The sequence below is a fragment of the Lotus japonicus genome, chromosome 1 (genome assembly GCF_012489685.1).
Source record: "Lotus japonicus ecotype B-129 chromosome 1, LjGifu_v1.2".
Taxonomy (NCBI): domain Eukaryota; kingdom Viridiplantae; phylum Streptophyta; class Magnoliopsida; order Fabales; family Fabaceae; genus Lotus; species Lotus japonicus.
In genome coordinates this window covers 54,586,956-54,601,538 of record NC_080041.1, presented here as the reverse complement: position 1 = coordinate 54,601,538, position 14,583 = coordinate 54,586,956, and the positions used below count along the sequence as shown (strand labels likewise).

The 14,583-nt window shown below is 39.6% G+C and overlaps 1 protein-coding gene across 1 annotated transcript; it reads right to left on the bottom strand.

Moving 5' to 3' along the window:
- Positions 1-2,821: 2,821 nt before the first annotated feature.
- LOC130738638 (disease resistance protein RPS2-like) lies at positions 2,822-8,227 on the bottom strand. The gene is made up of 4 exons (XM_057590731.1): positions 8,209-8,227; positions 5,679-5,772; positions 5,116-5,248; positions 2,822-5,005 (listed from the first exon to the last, which is right to left on the bottom strand). The coding sequence occupies exons 1-4, from the start codon at positions 8,225-8,227 to the stop codon at positions 3,128-3,130; spliced, it is 2,124 nt and encodes a 707-aa protein (XP_057446714.1). The 3' UTR covers positions 2,822-3,127.
- Positions 8,228-14,583: the final 6,356 nt, after the last annotated feature.

The following is a 14,583-nucleotide window of genomic DNA, read 5'->3' as shown; positions in this document are numbered from 1 at the left end:
ATAAATCAAGTCGAATTCGTCGACTCCTAAAGCATTAGCTAGTAAGGTAAGTTGCCCTAACCTCGAACTCGTCCAGTGTGTTCAAGCAAGGCTCCTTCACAATCCTCTTTTCCTGCTCCAAGTGTTCCTCCAAACGAATCTTTGAGCAAACGAAGCGAAGGTCAATCAAAACAAGTCAATTCGGTCAATATAATACTAACTAGCATTTAGACAAAGCTTAAGAAGCTTCAGAGTATAATTTTTAAGCATGAATAGATGACAGAACCTCGTTTGCTAAAACGAGCATAACTCGAGCTACAAAACTCGGAATGACACGAAACCAGCGCCAAAGTTTCGACAATCGAAAGAGCTACGCAATGGCTCAGGTCATAGAGACCCAAAAATTATTTTTGGACACGGTACCCTAAGCAATAGGTTTCGGACACTATGTAAAATAGGGTTTTCCGAACTTTTTCTTCGATCTAAATCGATTCCTAGGTATTCTTAGGCGATATCTAGGCCAAGGAAACTCTCAGAAAAAAATATCGAATCGAAAACTGTCGCAGGGGTATTTTGGTCATTATTTTCAGCTCAGAATTTCAAAATCAGAGTTTCGAAAAACATATTAGATGGGGTTGATACTAACGACGATTATAACGACTAATCTTACTAACGCTAAGCTCAGTCGAGGGTTTTAAGCCCAAAGGTTGGAACTTTAGCCAAAAATGGGTATTATGAGCAGAATTGAAACTCGGCAGCAATTCGACGAGAATCAGCAAAATGTAACCCGCTAAACATGCTCAGGGCACGCAGGGAATAAGTTTAGATAGAAAGATGAAGGTATTTGGATAGTTTTGCCAAAAACTCAAAAACTTAGAGCATAGAAAAACATAGAGAAAAGCTACAGAAGTTACGATCAGAAGAAAGGATTAGCATCAGTACCTTGAGACCTACGTGTAGCAACGAACTATGGAACGATCAGACAAGAAATGAAGAAAATCCCTCCTCCTCCTTCTTCTCTCCAAGCCGCGGGTTGTGTGTGTGTTTTTGGGTGAGATTTTGTTTCAAGCTTCAACATATATATAGGGAATGAAATGGAAGATATTTATCAAGGATCGGATAAGTATGAATAGATATTTATCAAGATTGGATAAGTATGAATAGATATTTATCAAAGATTGGATAAGGTTGAATAGATATTTATCAGAGATTGGATAAGAATGAATAGATATTTTGTAAACCGGTACAGATTTGTTTAGATATCGGAGGATTTAGCTCATAGAGTTACGATAAAAATATGAGAGTTATTTCCGATTCTTCCTACTGATTCTAAAGTATTCTAGACACGATATTCTCCCCGCTGAATCTTCTAATTCTTCAAAGAAATATCGGTATGATTTTTTGGTTTTCGAGGCTTGTTTTTAATGCTATATATAGAGGTTGGCAAAACGCGGAAAACGAAAGTTTCGCGATTCTGATTTTTCCGGCTTCATTCTCCGTGAATTCTAAGATAGGTTTTGGCAACATAAACCCAAAACTCAAAAGAGATTTCCTAGTATTTTAGGTGACTAATGCAAAGTCGGTGTAAAACTATTTTACCCGATAAGTTACTTTTTGCATCGAATGTCGGAATAGAAAACTTCCTTCCGAAGAAAGATTGAAATCATCAAGAGAAACGGGTGTACGCGTGTGGAATCTTCATTTGAAGCTCCGAATAGAAAAAGTCTTCATCGTCGGTTGATTCTAGGGTTTTGAAATACCAGGGTTTCAGTTTCGGCAAACTTCCGATGATTGGAATCGGACGTTCGTAGATTCTAGGGTTTCGCCTCGAAACGATGGTGATATATGGAAAAAGAGAAGTTCTAACATTTCTCTGAAGATTTTTGGAATAAATTCCTACAGTGTTCCAAGGGTGGAACATAGTTTGATTTCCTAAGGTTCTTGTCCTAGGTTTAAAAACGAATATTAGTCGTGCTATAACTTAAATCGACTTCGATACAATCCTTTGACTTTTCCTGAACTTTCTCCTTCATAAATTTATTCCATTCGATAAACTCTTGTTCAGGTTTTCCCTTCACGATACGTCAAACCTAATCGTAAATGGAAATCTATTCCACTTATTCTAAGCTTAAAAACTTGGGTCTTACATTGAATTTCTTACTTACTTTCCTTTTTAGTTAATCTAAATAACCTATATTTCTCATAATTTGTCTGTATGTATAACTTTTGCAGTACCAATTGGTTAAGGTGGTTCCTGAATTTCCAATTTAATGCATGTGGTCCTCAATCTTGTGAGCTGGGATTCGGTGCTTGAGATGCTAAACAATTGCCCCAAGCTTCAGGTTTTGGCAATTTCTTCATGTCAAGGTTCTTTTTCGCCTGACCCTCATATTGTTCCGAAATGTCTTACTTCACGGTTCAGCGAGTGCTCTCTTAAATGTTGCTATGGTACAGCAAGTGATCTGCGATTTGCAAAATATATAATGCATAATTCAACAACTTTACGGACCATGACGATTTGCTGTGAGTCTTCCTTACGTCCACCCAGAAAACATGAAATGCTTAAAGAATTAGCTTTATGCCCAAGGAGATCTGCATTATGTGAACTCTTATTTAAATGATAACTGCTAGGCTGCAAATTGTTCTTAGATAACTGCATATGTTACTAGTTAATTTAATGCAACAGCTGGTTTTGAAGAACAAGAATTTTATGTAATTGTTTCGTTTTGTCCTGTACTCATTTATCTGCTTATTGTTTGATAAACTCAATTCTGATTCCTGACCACAGGATGTGAGGGTTTATATGGATAACAGTATTTTGGTGAGGCATTACTCTGTCTCTCTCTCTTTAAAAATATTATTTTTCTTTTCTCTTTTGATAACAGTATCAAGGTCCCTAGTCCTGACTGCCATGTTTATGTGTTCTTGAAAGTAGAGATAGAAATCTTTTATTTCGAAAGTAAACTCTAGTTCCTAATAAACCAGCCCAACCAATTCCAACTAAATCAAAAACTCCTAACTGAGGCTTTGATTCCTCTATTTACAGCTAACACCTAACTAACTAAAAGTTAGTTACAATTAGTCATTTTTCTTCTCTGTTTAAGCCTATACCTATTAGACACTGTGTTCTTCGTTGCAAAATTAATGGTTAATGCAAGATGAAGGAATCCATATCGGCTAGAATCTTTTTTCTTTTTTCAGGTGCACTGGAGAAATCATTGGTGTTTTCAGTACCAATAATGTGCGACTCAGGTGAAAGACTAACAAGTGAAGGTAAGGATTCAAGCGTTAGAGAACGCATTTTCGGGAGCCTGATCTTGCTAGTTTGTCCAGCATCCTCTTGTTCTTCCTTGGCTATGATATAGGTCATATCTTTACATTCTGAAATCTCAATTTCCAGAAGTTCAGAAAGGTGTTTAACCATGGAATGCAATAAAACAGACTCCATCCTATCACAACCCTTTACTTTGATAAGTTGCAGTTTGGTAAAAGCTTGTGCTGGAAGTGGGCCAGTGCATATTCTCTCCATGTTAATCAGACTGTGAATGATCAAAGACTCCAATTTGGGGAAGGCATGATCATGATGAGCCCACTCAGTTGAGCCAATAATGCTCTGCATTTCATCACAGTTTTGGATATTAAGATGCTTCAATTGTGAAAATCCTTCATCATTCAATTCATAAAGTATTTCCTTGACACCCTTTAGTTCAGCTAAATACAAATCTTCAGCGTGAATCATCAGCAACTTCATCCCATAATCCATAAGAATGCTTGGATCCATGCTCAAATTTAGCTTAAGAACTCTTGAAGTTTGGTAATTCTCAGACTCCACAGCGGACCATTTCCATCCATCCCCGATGATAATCTTGTAGCTTTCAAGTTTTCCAAAGGCTAGCAAGTCTCTAGGAAAAACTGAAGTATATTTTATCTGCATATTCAAAGTTTTTAGTCCATGCAAATGTCTTAACTCACTCAATCTTGAATTAGTCATTTCATTTTCATTTCCCTCGGCCTCCCATTGAATATTACAGTTCCCCATGTAGAGCTCTTCCAAGCTAGTCAAACTAGATAATAGGTTGCAAGGTATTTCTCCTAGTGTGGAGCAATCAGTCAAATATAGCAACCGTAGATGAGTCATTTCTCCTATTTCTGCAGGGAGCTCTTTGAGCTCAGAATTTTCAAGGTTGAGAATCTCTAAAGTTGGGATTTGTCCAACAATACTAATGTCTTCCAACATGCATTTGAACAGACTCAACGATTGGAGGTTTGTCAAAAGACCAAGAGATGGAGGAAGGGATGGAGTACAATTCACTCCTCCTAAACTTAGGACCTTCAATTCTTTCATCAGAACAAAGAAATTGTCAGGAACTTTCAAATTGTTGCCTTGACAGTTGAGTTGGAGTATCTTCAACTTGGGACATTCTAACATCTCAGGAAGTTCATGGACAAAACACCAGTCCAGGAAAATATGATGACAAGTTTTAAAGAGATCCATTCTTGGCCATTCTTTCAGTTCAGTGTTTCTCTGTACAGTGAAGAAAGGTTTGACCGTGGATGAAATGGATGCAGCGACATTGCGAACAATATCGAGCATCACAAGCGAATCTCTTTTCCCTTCAAATAACAAACAAGCAGCTCTCAGGTTGTCTATCAATTTGTAAAGTCTGTTTCTCCCATCTGCCAGTGTATCAACATGTTTATGCAAACCCAAGCACCAACCAAACACCAACAAATCTTTGGTGCTACAACCATTTCCCATTGAACCCAAAAGGAGGAAGAACGTTTTGAGTTCTTGGCTTTCTAAATAATTATAACTCATCTCAATAGAAGATTGCACTTGAGAATAAAAGCATCCATCCAGGTCAAAATTTTCTATCTGCTCTAGCGCATCCTTCCAAGCATAAAAATCCTTGTTCTTTAACGCGTCCACCATTGTGACTAACAAAAGTGGCAAACCAGCACAGCTTTTGGACACTTTCATTGCTACAGGTTGAATGCTTGTGCTTCCTCTACAGCTGCATGCACTCTATTAAACCAGTCGCCTACAGTGTCTTCTATCTCTTCACCATTCCTTTTGGCTGCTTCAACAGTGTGTCTGACTTCTTTCTCCTCCCGTTTCAGCTTCTGAATCTGGACCTCAAGGTCTGTGAGGTAACTGTTGTACATCAATACATAGGTTATGTTTCGTAGTAAAGGTACAGCCACGTTTGAAGCTACGCTAGCAATAGCATCCATATTTGTCTCGGGCTTCTTGGTTATGTTCCCTGATCTGTATAAAATGGAACAAATTAAACTAAGAAAAAGATTTTATTCTGTGTTAATTGGCAAGCACCAGATTTTTATTCTTTTATGTGTCACTGTCAGGAACTTGCTGAGTATGCCACTTATTTTCATGTAAGAGTCATTAGAGATAAAAGATCAAACAATTTTAATCACTTCCTCAGTGATAAAGGAAAATAAGAGACTCAAATCAATGTGGACTCAATACATACAATACGTGAAGAAAAGCAAGGAACCACAAGTCCGAATTAGAACTGAACTTGAATAGCAAAAACAGACAAAAGCAACAAAGAAATTAGTTGAGTTGAACAATACATAACAGTTGGCATAAGAAATATTTACGAAAAACAGAGATGCTGATATGAATCAATTTGGTCAAAGGACATGTAACACAATAATGTTTTGAGATGCACTCATACCTATGGGCTTGATTGATGTTCTGCTCCCTTAACCTCTTGAATCTTGATACAAGCACCACACCACCAGCAGTTGACTTGAGAATACACCAATATCCTTCTCAGCTCTCAATACTCACTCAATAATAACATTTAATAAGAGCTGGGACCCTGGCAGCAGGTTTTATCATATTGGAGCAACAACTATTTTTATTTCATCAAACTCCATCTGCATAATATTGTTGTAAAACTTTTTAATACATTCACACTCACTTTCTGTTCTATTTAAATGTATTTTATTTCTATCTTTTTTTTCTTTTTTATACCATATTACATATTATATTTTCATTTCTCTCTTTATATTCATATTTGTCTTTAAGTCTGTTCCGTACTAAAGTCTACATAAGAGATAAGGGAATATTCTAGTAAACCCTAGCAGAGCATAAATGGAAAGATGATGTAAAATAAAGAAATATTCTCATTAATTATCAAAAAGGTGTCTAGTAAAATGAGGAGACCCCCTTTTATAGTGGATGTAGTCCTTATCTAGAATATTCTTACATTTGGGTCTCACAAACAATGTTCAAATCTCTATGCAAATAAGACAAAAGGAGATAGAATCGGACAGCTGGCCTGGGACCACGTATCAGGCGGGTATCTCTTTTACTGCCCTGATGGTCGCAGGTGTTTAAGCAAGATCAATCCCGCCATGCTATTTTAGTATTCTGGGCGGGCATTTAGGTAAAGCATACCCGCCCAGGCCACAAGCCCACAAGACACGAAACTCAATGTCATGCCTTAGAGTTGAAGTGTCTTTCAATGTCTTCAAGTTCCTTTAGGAGCCACGTGAATAGCGCTCGCCAACCCACAAGATACGAAGCTCGATGCCCACGAGTTGAAGTGTCTTTCAATGTCTTCAAGTTCCTTTGGGAGCCACGTGAATGGCGCTCGCCATCCCACAAGCCCACAAGATACGAAGCTCGATGCCCGCAAGTTGAAGTGTCTTTTGATGTCTTCGAATTCTTTTAATCTATCACATAAATAGCGCTCGCCAACTACAACGACCTTTGCCCTTTCCATTTAACTGTTCCTTCGTATTCTTTCTTCAAAAGTCAAACGACGGTCTTTTCGCCGCTTATCAATCACACGTCAATCAACTTTCTTTCTCACTAACACACGCTTCACGTTTTTCAAAAAATTTGCCATCATTGCCAACGTCATTTACTAACTCATTTATGCAATTTGCCACCGGAAGTAAGAGATTTGAGGAATTTCCTCGTTTGGTGAAAACCAAGGGTTTAGGGGACGTCGTTTCAGTTTTCGCCTAGTCTTTCTCTTTCTTCTCCCGACATTTCACGCTTTCATTCCACTCATTCTCTTACTTCCGGTGTCGTTTCAGCCTTCCACACACTCATTTTTCCTCTTCCATTTGCCTATAAAACCCCCTTCCCCCTTTTCTTTCAAAACTTCTTCCGCTTTCAAAGTCCTAAACTCTCAAACTCTCCAAAGTTTCTTGATTTTTCCGGTGAATCTCCCTCCGTTCAGTCGTCATTGCGCAATGCTTTTCTTTATCCTACGTCCTTGCCAATTATCCTCCGACAGATAATTGAGCCTTATTTTTCTTTTACCTTCTTGTTTTGGTGTCTGTTCTTCTTCCTTCATTGTTCTTGGTTTTTTATCTAAATTTCTCATAATGTCTTTCAAAAGTAATAGTGTTTCAACCTTTGAAATGTCTTCTTCTTCAATGGATGACGATATTTCCTCGCCATCCTTAGTTGTTATTCCGGATTCCCCCACCTTTCAAGATGAGTCTAGCCCGGCCTGCTCTATCGATTATGTTCTGTCTTCTAACAGGAAATTAACTTTGCCAGAGTGGCGATACAACGAGTATCTGGTTGAAGATAAGTGACTGTACCGCTCCGTTTGGGGTAGTGTTGGGAGTCTGAATTCCCACCGTTTGAACGCCCAGGGTTTTACCAAGGTGAATCCCGCCACCAATTGCAACGATGATTTGCTTTTGAACGTCGCACCCTGTGGCGACGAAGTCTTTATTTATTACTCTTCGAAAAGAAGCGTTAGATGGGTCGCTTGACTTCTTCTATGTATATGGTTATTTCTTCAACGATCTTAACATAAAACTCCCATATTCTCCTTTCATTTGTCATGTTCTTACTTTCCTGAATGTGGCGCCTTGTCAACTTCTTCCCAACGCGTGGGGTTTCATTCGATGTTTTGAAATCATGTGTGAGCACCTGAGTGTCACGCCCACATACCCTTTATTCTTTTACTTTTACAAAACCGTTACCACAAAGCCTACCTCCATCAAGTGGATTCCTCTTCTCGCCCGAAAAAAGATGTCGTTGTTCACCCCTTTGAAGAGTCATTTTAAAGTTTGGCAAAGAAATTATTTCAAAGTGGTTGAATCTCCCGAGATAAGTAATCTTTTCCGGGATTCTGAAAACTGCCCCCTTTTTACTGGACAAAAAATCCCCGCCAGAATATAAATGTTGACTTTGAAGCTTTAGAGCTTTCCGAGCAAGGGGTCGCCTATTACCTGAAGTAATTGCCCACATTTTTCGGCAATGATTTGATTCAGGCCGCCAAAGATGGAACTGTTGCTCAATTTTTTAGTAAGTTTATTTCTTCATGTGCGTATCTTCGCTCGCCATTTTCTCAAGTTGTACTAACCTTGGATATTTTTTATGCAGCTAAAATGGGTAAAGGCAAGGCTGACACAAGTGTTGTGACATGGCGGCCTACCAAGCTCAAGTTGTCGCTGAAATTAAGAAGAAAAAGGACCAGGAGTCCCGACCCGAGGGCAAATCCGATGCTAGTGATGGGCGGGAACCGAAACGTCAAAGAACCTCCGGTACCACTGAGAAGACCGCCAGTGAAAAGGTCTTGAAGCAAACCACTCTTGATCAAACTGGCCCGACTCCAAAGTCCAAACCCGCTGCGGAGAAAAAGAAGGGGGATATTCTTCCCCCGCCTATCCAACAATATCCAAGCGCCTTGATCGCCCATACTCGTCCTGCAACGCCATTTGTTCATGTTGGCTCTAGTTTAGCCCCTAGAAGTGGCTTCGCCCCGCCCTCTTGAATTTCAACGATCTTCAATTCAATGGCTTAGACTTCATGAGTTATACATTTGACAACCGACTCCCAAAGGACGTTACTGACCAGGGTGCCACTTGTATCGCCGCTCTGGCGATCCATCAGGCTCTCTCTACTTCTAGCTCGGTGGCGGGCATGGTTCAGTATGTCCGCAAAACCCACCTGGCCAAGGTCCGCCTTGAGAAGAAGGTGAGTGAGCTGAAGTCTGCTTATGATAAGCAGAAGCACGATGCTGAAACTGCTAACAAGCGCGCCAATCTGGCGTTGAAGAAAGCTCAGGAGAAGCTCGTCGGGGTTTCTGAGTAGCTGTCCCAATCTGACTTACTTCTTCAAAAGGAGAAGTCTTTGAGGGCTACAATTGATACTAAGCACACAGCTGCTCGATGAAGTGTAAGAAGGTGGTGGGCCAGTATAAGCGATTGAAGGCTTCCATTCTCGAGCGTGCTTCACACCAATTTGCTCGGGGATTTGATAAGGCCAAGGAGCAAATAAGTGTGGTTGATCCTGACTTCGACCTCTCCCGGATTGGATTTCTGAAGGTGATCAAAGATGGTTAAGTCACCGACGATGATGACATTGATCTCAGTTATCTGCCCAAGTTTGACTCCGAGAGTGAGATAGAAGAGGATGAAGATGAAGATGATGATGACGGGCATGACCCCGAGGCTTCCTTGAACAAGGACATTGCTGCCAATGAACAGGCTCCAGCCTGATTTTCTGTCTATTTGTTTTTGTAACGGGCCTCGCCCCTTTCTAAATGGACTTAGTTTATTTCCTTTGATGTTTTCGTTGTTTTTCTTTTCTCCTTTTTTCTTTTGTTTCGTTGTAATGGCCTCGCCCCTTTTTGTATTTTGTTATCATTATGTATCGGGCCTCGCCCTTTTTCATTATATGAATGAAGTTTTTATCTATACTTGAGTTATTTTCATTTATGAACGGTTGTGTTGATTTATTGTTATTTCCTTACTGAGGCTTTGTTGGTTGGCTTGAGTTGTTTTTCATGGTTTAGTATGTCTGCGAAACCCACCTGGCCAAGGTCCGCCTTGAGAAGAAGGTGAGTGAGCTGAAGTCTACTTATGATAAGCAGAAGCACGATGCTGAAACTGCTAACAAGCGCGTCAATCTGGCGTTGAAGAAAGTTGAGGAGAAGCTCGCCGGGGTTTCTGAACAACTGTCCCAATCTGACTAACTTCTTCAAAAGGAGAAATCTTTGAGGGCTACAATTGACACTAAGCACAAATGTTCCATACTAAGGTCTACTTAAGAGATAAGGGAATATTCTAGTAAACCCTAGCAGAGAATAAATAGAAAGATGATGTAAAATAAGGAAATATTTTCATTAATTATCAAAAAGGTGTCTAGTACAATGAGAGGACCCCCTTTTATATTAGGTGTAGTCCTTATATAGAATATTCTTACATTTGGGCCTCACAAACGAGGCCCAAATCTCTATGCATATAAGACAAAAGGGAATAGAATTTGACAGCTGGCCTGGGACCACGTATCAGGCGGGTATCTCTTTAACTGCCCTGATGGTCGCCAGGTGTTTGAGCAAGATCAATCCCACCATACTATTTGAGTATTCTGGGCGGGCATTTGGGTAAAGCATACCCGCCCAGTCTACAAGCCCACAAGACATGAAACTCGATGTCGTGCCTTAGAGTTGAAGTGTCTTTCAATGTCTTCAATTTCCTATGGGAGCCACGTGAATGGCGCTCGCCAGCCCACAAGCCCACAAGATACGAAGCTCGATGCCCGCGAGTTGAAGTGTCTTTCAATGTCTTCAAGTTCCTTTGGAAGCCACGTGAATGGCGCTGGCCAGCCCACAAGCCCACAAGATACGAAGCTCGATGTCGTGCCTTAGAGTTGAAGTGTCTTTCAATGTCTTCAAGTTCCTTTGGGAGCCACGTGAATGGCGCTCGTCAGCCCAAAGTCTGGTTGAAATTAGGGTGGGAACAAATTATTTTCCTTAAGTTTTTTTTCTTCATGGAAAAATATAATATATAAGGTTCTAGCAAAGGTTCTAGCCAAGGTCGTGCAAGTGAGAGGGAGAGAGAGAGAGAGAGAGATAGGGGAACTTTGCGACCAATTGTTCGTTTCTTGACCGATCGACGTGAAGGCAAGGAGGTAAGGATCATTTTCCATTCATCCTTTTCTACTCTCTCATATCTTTTTCCACATCTTTTCGTACTCAAAGTTTGGAGGTTTTTGAAAAAAGGTTAGTTTCCCTCCGTTTCTGCTTTCAAATAGTTTCTACACCTTCTCTATACTTCATATTCATACCCCATGCGCCTAGATTCTCGCTTTGTTGATGTAGATCTAATTTTGGAGAAAAACTCATTTTCGAGCAAAAACCAAAACTTTAACATGCTAGAGCCTGACCCATGCTTAGCACCTTTAGAATAGTTTTTGATAAATGTCTTGTTTAGTGCTATTCAAAACTGTTTCGTAAAATATAAACTTTGAGTTTTTGAGCTTTTAAAGTTGACCCAAAAACTCTAAATTCGTGTTTTAAGTCCCGTAATTTTTCCGAGTGTTTTTCTACCCTAGATATCACCTAAGAATTAAATTAGATCGAAGAAAACGTTCGACAAGCCCTATTTTCCCCTAGGTGGCCGGGAGCTCCATAAGGTTAGGGGAGAAAATCTTTTTCGCGAAACTTTAGAGACGATGCATGAAACTGGGTTGTTTTCGGACAAGAGTTGCGTAGAGCATGATTTCGAATATGTAGTTGGTGGAATTGTCCCCGAAAAGTGTTTTTGTACAAAACTTGAATCGAGTCAAAACTCACTCATTCAGGGAAAACTCTTCCATTCATGCCTATGTGTTGAACTCTAAAGCTTAGAAGATTTTTCCGACTTCGGTTAGAATTATTAGATCGTATTGTTTCTTAGTGACTAAGCAATGATATTTTTCTTAAGGTTTGGATTGAGTTGAGCTGAGGAAGCAAGATTCGGAAAAAGTTGTGTAGTCTCAAGACGGAAGAGAACACCCAAGAGGTGAAGGCAACTTACTCTTTTAGATAATGCTTTAAGTGTTGAGAATTCGAGATATATTGATTATTGATGATTGTTGACTGATTGAGGCTTATGCCATTGTGACCGATTAAGGCCTATGCCATTGTGACTAATTGAGGCTTGTGCCATTGTGACTGCAGAGGCTTCGGCCGTTTACTGATTTTTGTCTTACTGCTTTCTAGTGGATATGACAAGATTATGTTTTACAACACATATAATATGCTTATCGCTTTCTAGGGGATATGACAGGGTTATGTTTTACCGCACGTAGTTGATAGACAATATTGTGTTTTATCACTTGTGCGGAATGATGATAATGTTGCATATGTTTTATCTGTTGGACTGTGTTGGCTGGAATATATGCATGTTTATGCAATTGCAGAGTGTGGGAAACACTAAGTTATATCATGGTAATGACGAGTTTTTGAGAGAGTTATTGGGTAGACTCTAACAAGTGGTGTGAGCCATCGTCGTGTTGAGGATCAAGGCTTTCCCGGGGATGTCACTTGGGGGTTAGTGGGAATCTTTGACTTGATAGGCTTTGGAAAAGGAAGAGCAAAGAAAACTTAGATTTTGTAAATCAATGACATAATGTATTAACTCAAGATAGAACCCTTTATTTGTTAAGAAAATCATTTCAAGTAAACTTAGGTTGTGGAAAAGAGTTGAAAACGGGAAATGTCGAGGGTTCGGTTATTGAGAACGTTGAAAGCCTAAGTTACTGACATCATGAGGATGGGCCGTTGTGACGGGGAGGTCACTAAGTGTGAATGGCTTTCCTAGCTTGATAAGTGTTTGGTCGGTCATCAAGATGATGTGATGTTGTGACCGAGAGGTCACTGGAGTGCGGGAGACACTCGTAATTGTTTCAGTACTTTGTTGCGGGCATTGTGAAAGTGTGTCATTGTGACGAGAAGGTCAGTTGGGTGCAAGATGCATTCTTTGCTAGTAAAGAAAGTTTTTTATCGAGGACCACTGTTTACCTAAGGGTACTGTAGAGATCTCATTGAAGCGTGGGCCTTCATGAAAGCGTGATACTTCATAGATGCGCGAGACTTCATGAAACGTGAGATTGAGATTTCATTGAAGCGTCAGACTTCATGAAATTATGGGATTTTATTGAAGTGTCAGACTTCATTGTTGTATGAGGCTTCATGAAAGTGTGAGACTTCATGGAAGCGTGAGATCCCATCAATGTTTACCCTAAGGCAAACGATATAGACAATGAACATTAGCTAGACACGTATCCGTGGGGGGGGGGGGGATGAATCGTTGTTTGGCTGACCATATTGCACTCATGCATGCATAATGAATGGTGTAAAACCAATGAAGGGTGTGAAACTGATGTATGGTGTGAAACCGATGGATGGTGTGCAACCTATGAGTGGTGTGAAACCAATGAAAGGTGTGAAACTGATGAATGGTGAGAAACCTAGAAAGAGTGTGAAACCTTAAGTGGCAATGTCGTTGGCTTGTCCCGTCCTCCGTGAGAGTGATGTTATCCGGATCATATTTTGATCATGACATTGCAATGGTATGTCATGCATCTCACTATATTGGATGTTGTGATGATGATATATTCGTTAGTTGAAACACGATAACATGCTATGTATATACTTAGGATATGTTATGAAAAACCTATATATATATATATATATATATATATATATATGTTGTTACTTTGTTGTCTTGCATTTTGTCAAAAACAACTGGTTGTCGAAGCCGATGACGTGGCATCTGACTTTGTGTAGCTAGGACATTAGTCCTCTACTTGGAACGTTAGTGTGGGCCCTTGAAGTTGTTATACAGATATGTTTTTAAGTTACTTGGGATTCAAGTAGCTGTTCCAAAAGGGTTTTAAGTATGGGTTGTTATTTGTTGAAACAATCTTTGATAAAAGATTTGTTTCTATCTTTACTTGTGCAAAACGCAACAAGATCTTTGGAGATTGCGTTTTGTTTGAATTGTTGTTGCAATCTGTTTCCATAGCCCAAGCTAACTCTAGCATCTATGCTTTCGCTGCGGAAGGATATAAAAGGGTGAAGACCTAAAACATGAAGACTACCGAAGCTAATAGAGAGAGATCAAGTGTTTTAGGATTGTTCATTGTTCTTTGTCCTTGTTTGTCCTTGTTACTTGTGAACAAACTTTGCTCCCTGATTCTATAAAGCAAAGCATATCTCAATATCCACAATATCATCAATTCGCACAAGCGATTAAACATAATATAGTCTATTCACTATGTGTGGTAAAACATAACCATGTCCTATCCACTAGAAAGCGATAAGACAAGATATTTGTGCTGTAAAACATAACCCTGCCCTATCCACTAGAAAACGAAAAGACAGAAACCAGTAAACGACCGAAGCCTCAGCAGTCAACAATGACATAAGCCTTGGCAATTCAATAATTGGCCTAAGCCTCAACAGTTCGAAATCATTTAACAATGGCTGATTCTTCGACACCTAAGCATAATAGCTAATAACTAGGAGAGTTGGTCTTACCTCTTGGGTGTTCTCCTCCGCCCTGAAACTTCACAGCTCGTTCCGAAACTTCCTTCCTTAGCTCAACTCGATCCAAACCTTAAGAAAAATATCCTTTCTTAGTCACTAAGAAACAACTCGACTTTGTAAGATCAAGTTTTGATCTAGTAGTACAACTCTATGTTTTGATGATTACATGTTAACTATTGTTTATGAACAATTATGGTACTCTAACGTTGTTTTCTGAGTGTTTTTATGACAGGCTTTGACTCTGATCTAATTACACATAATTCAGAAGAACTTTGCTCAAAGAGTA

What these genes read in the sequence shown, in the direction of transcription:
- LOC130738638 (XM_057590731.1), bottom strand. An exon ending in AACATCAATCAAGCCCATAG is followed by an intron (nt 5,249 to 5,678) that starts GTATGAGTGCAT and finishes CATTTTATACAG; the next exon opens with ATCAGGGAACATAACCAAGA. An exon ending in GTTACCTCACAGACCTTGAG is followed by an intron (nt 5,006 to 5,115) that starts GTCCAGATTCAG and finishes CTGGTTTAATAG; the next exon opens with AGTGCATGCAGCTGTAGAGG.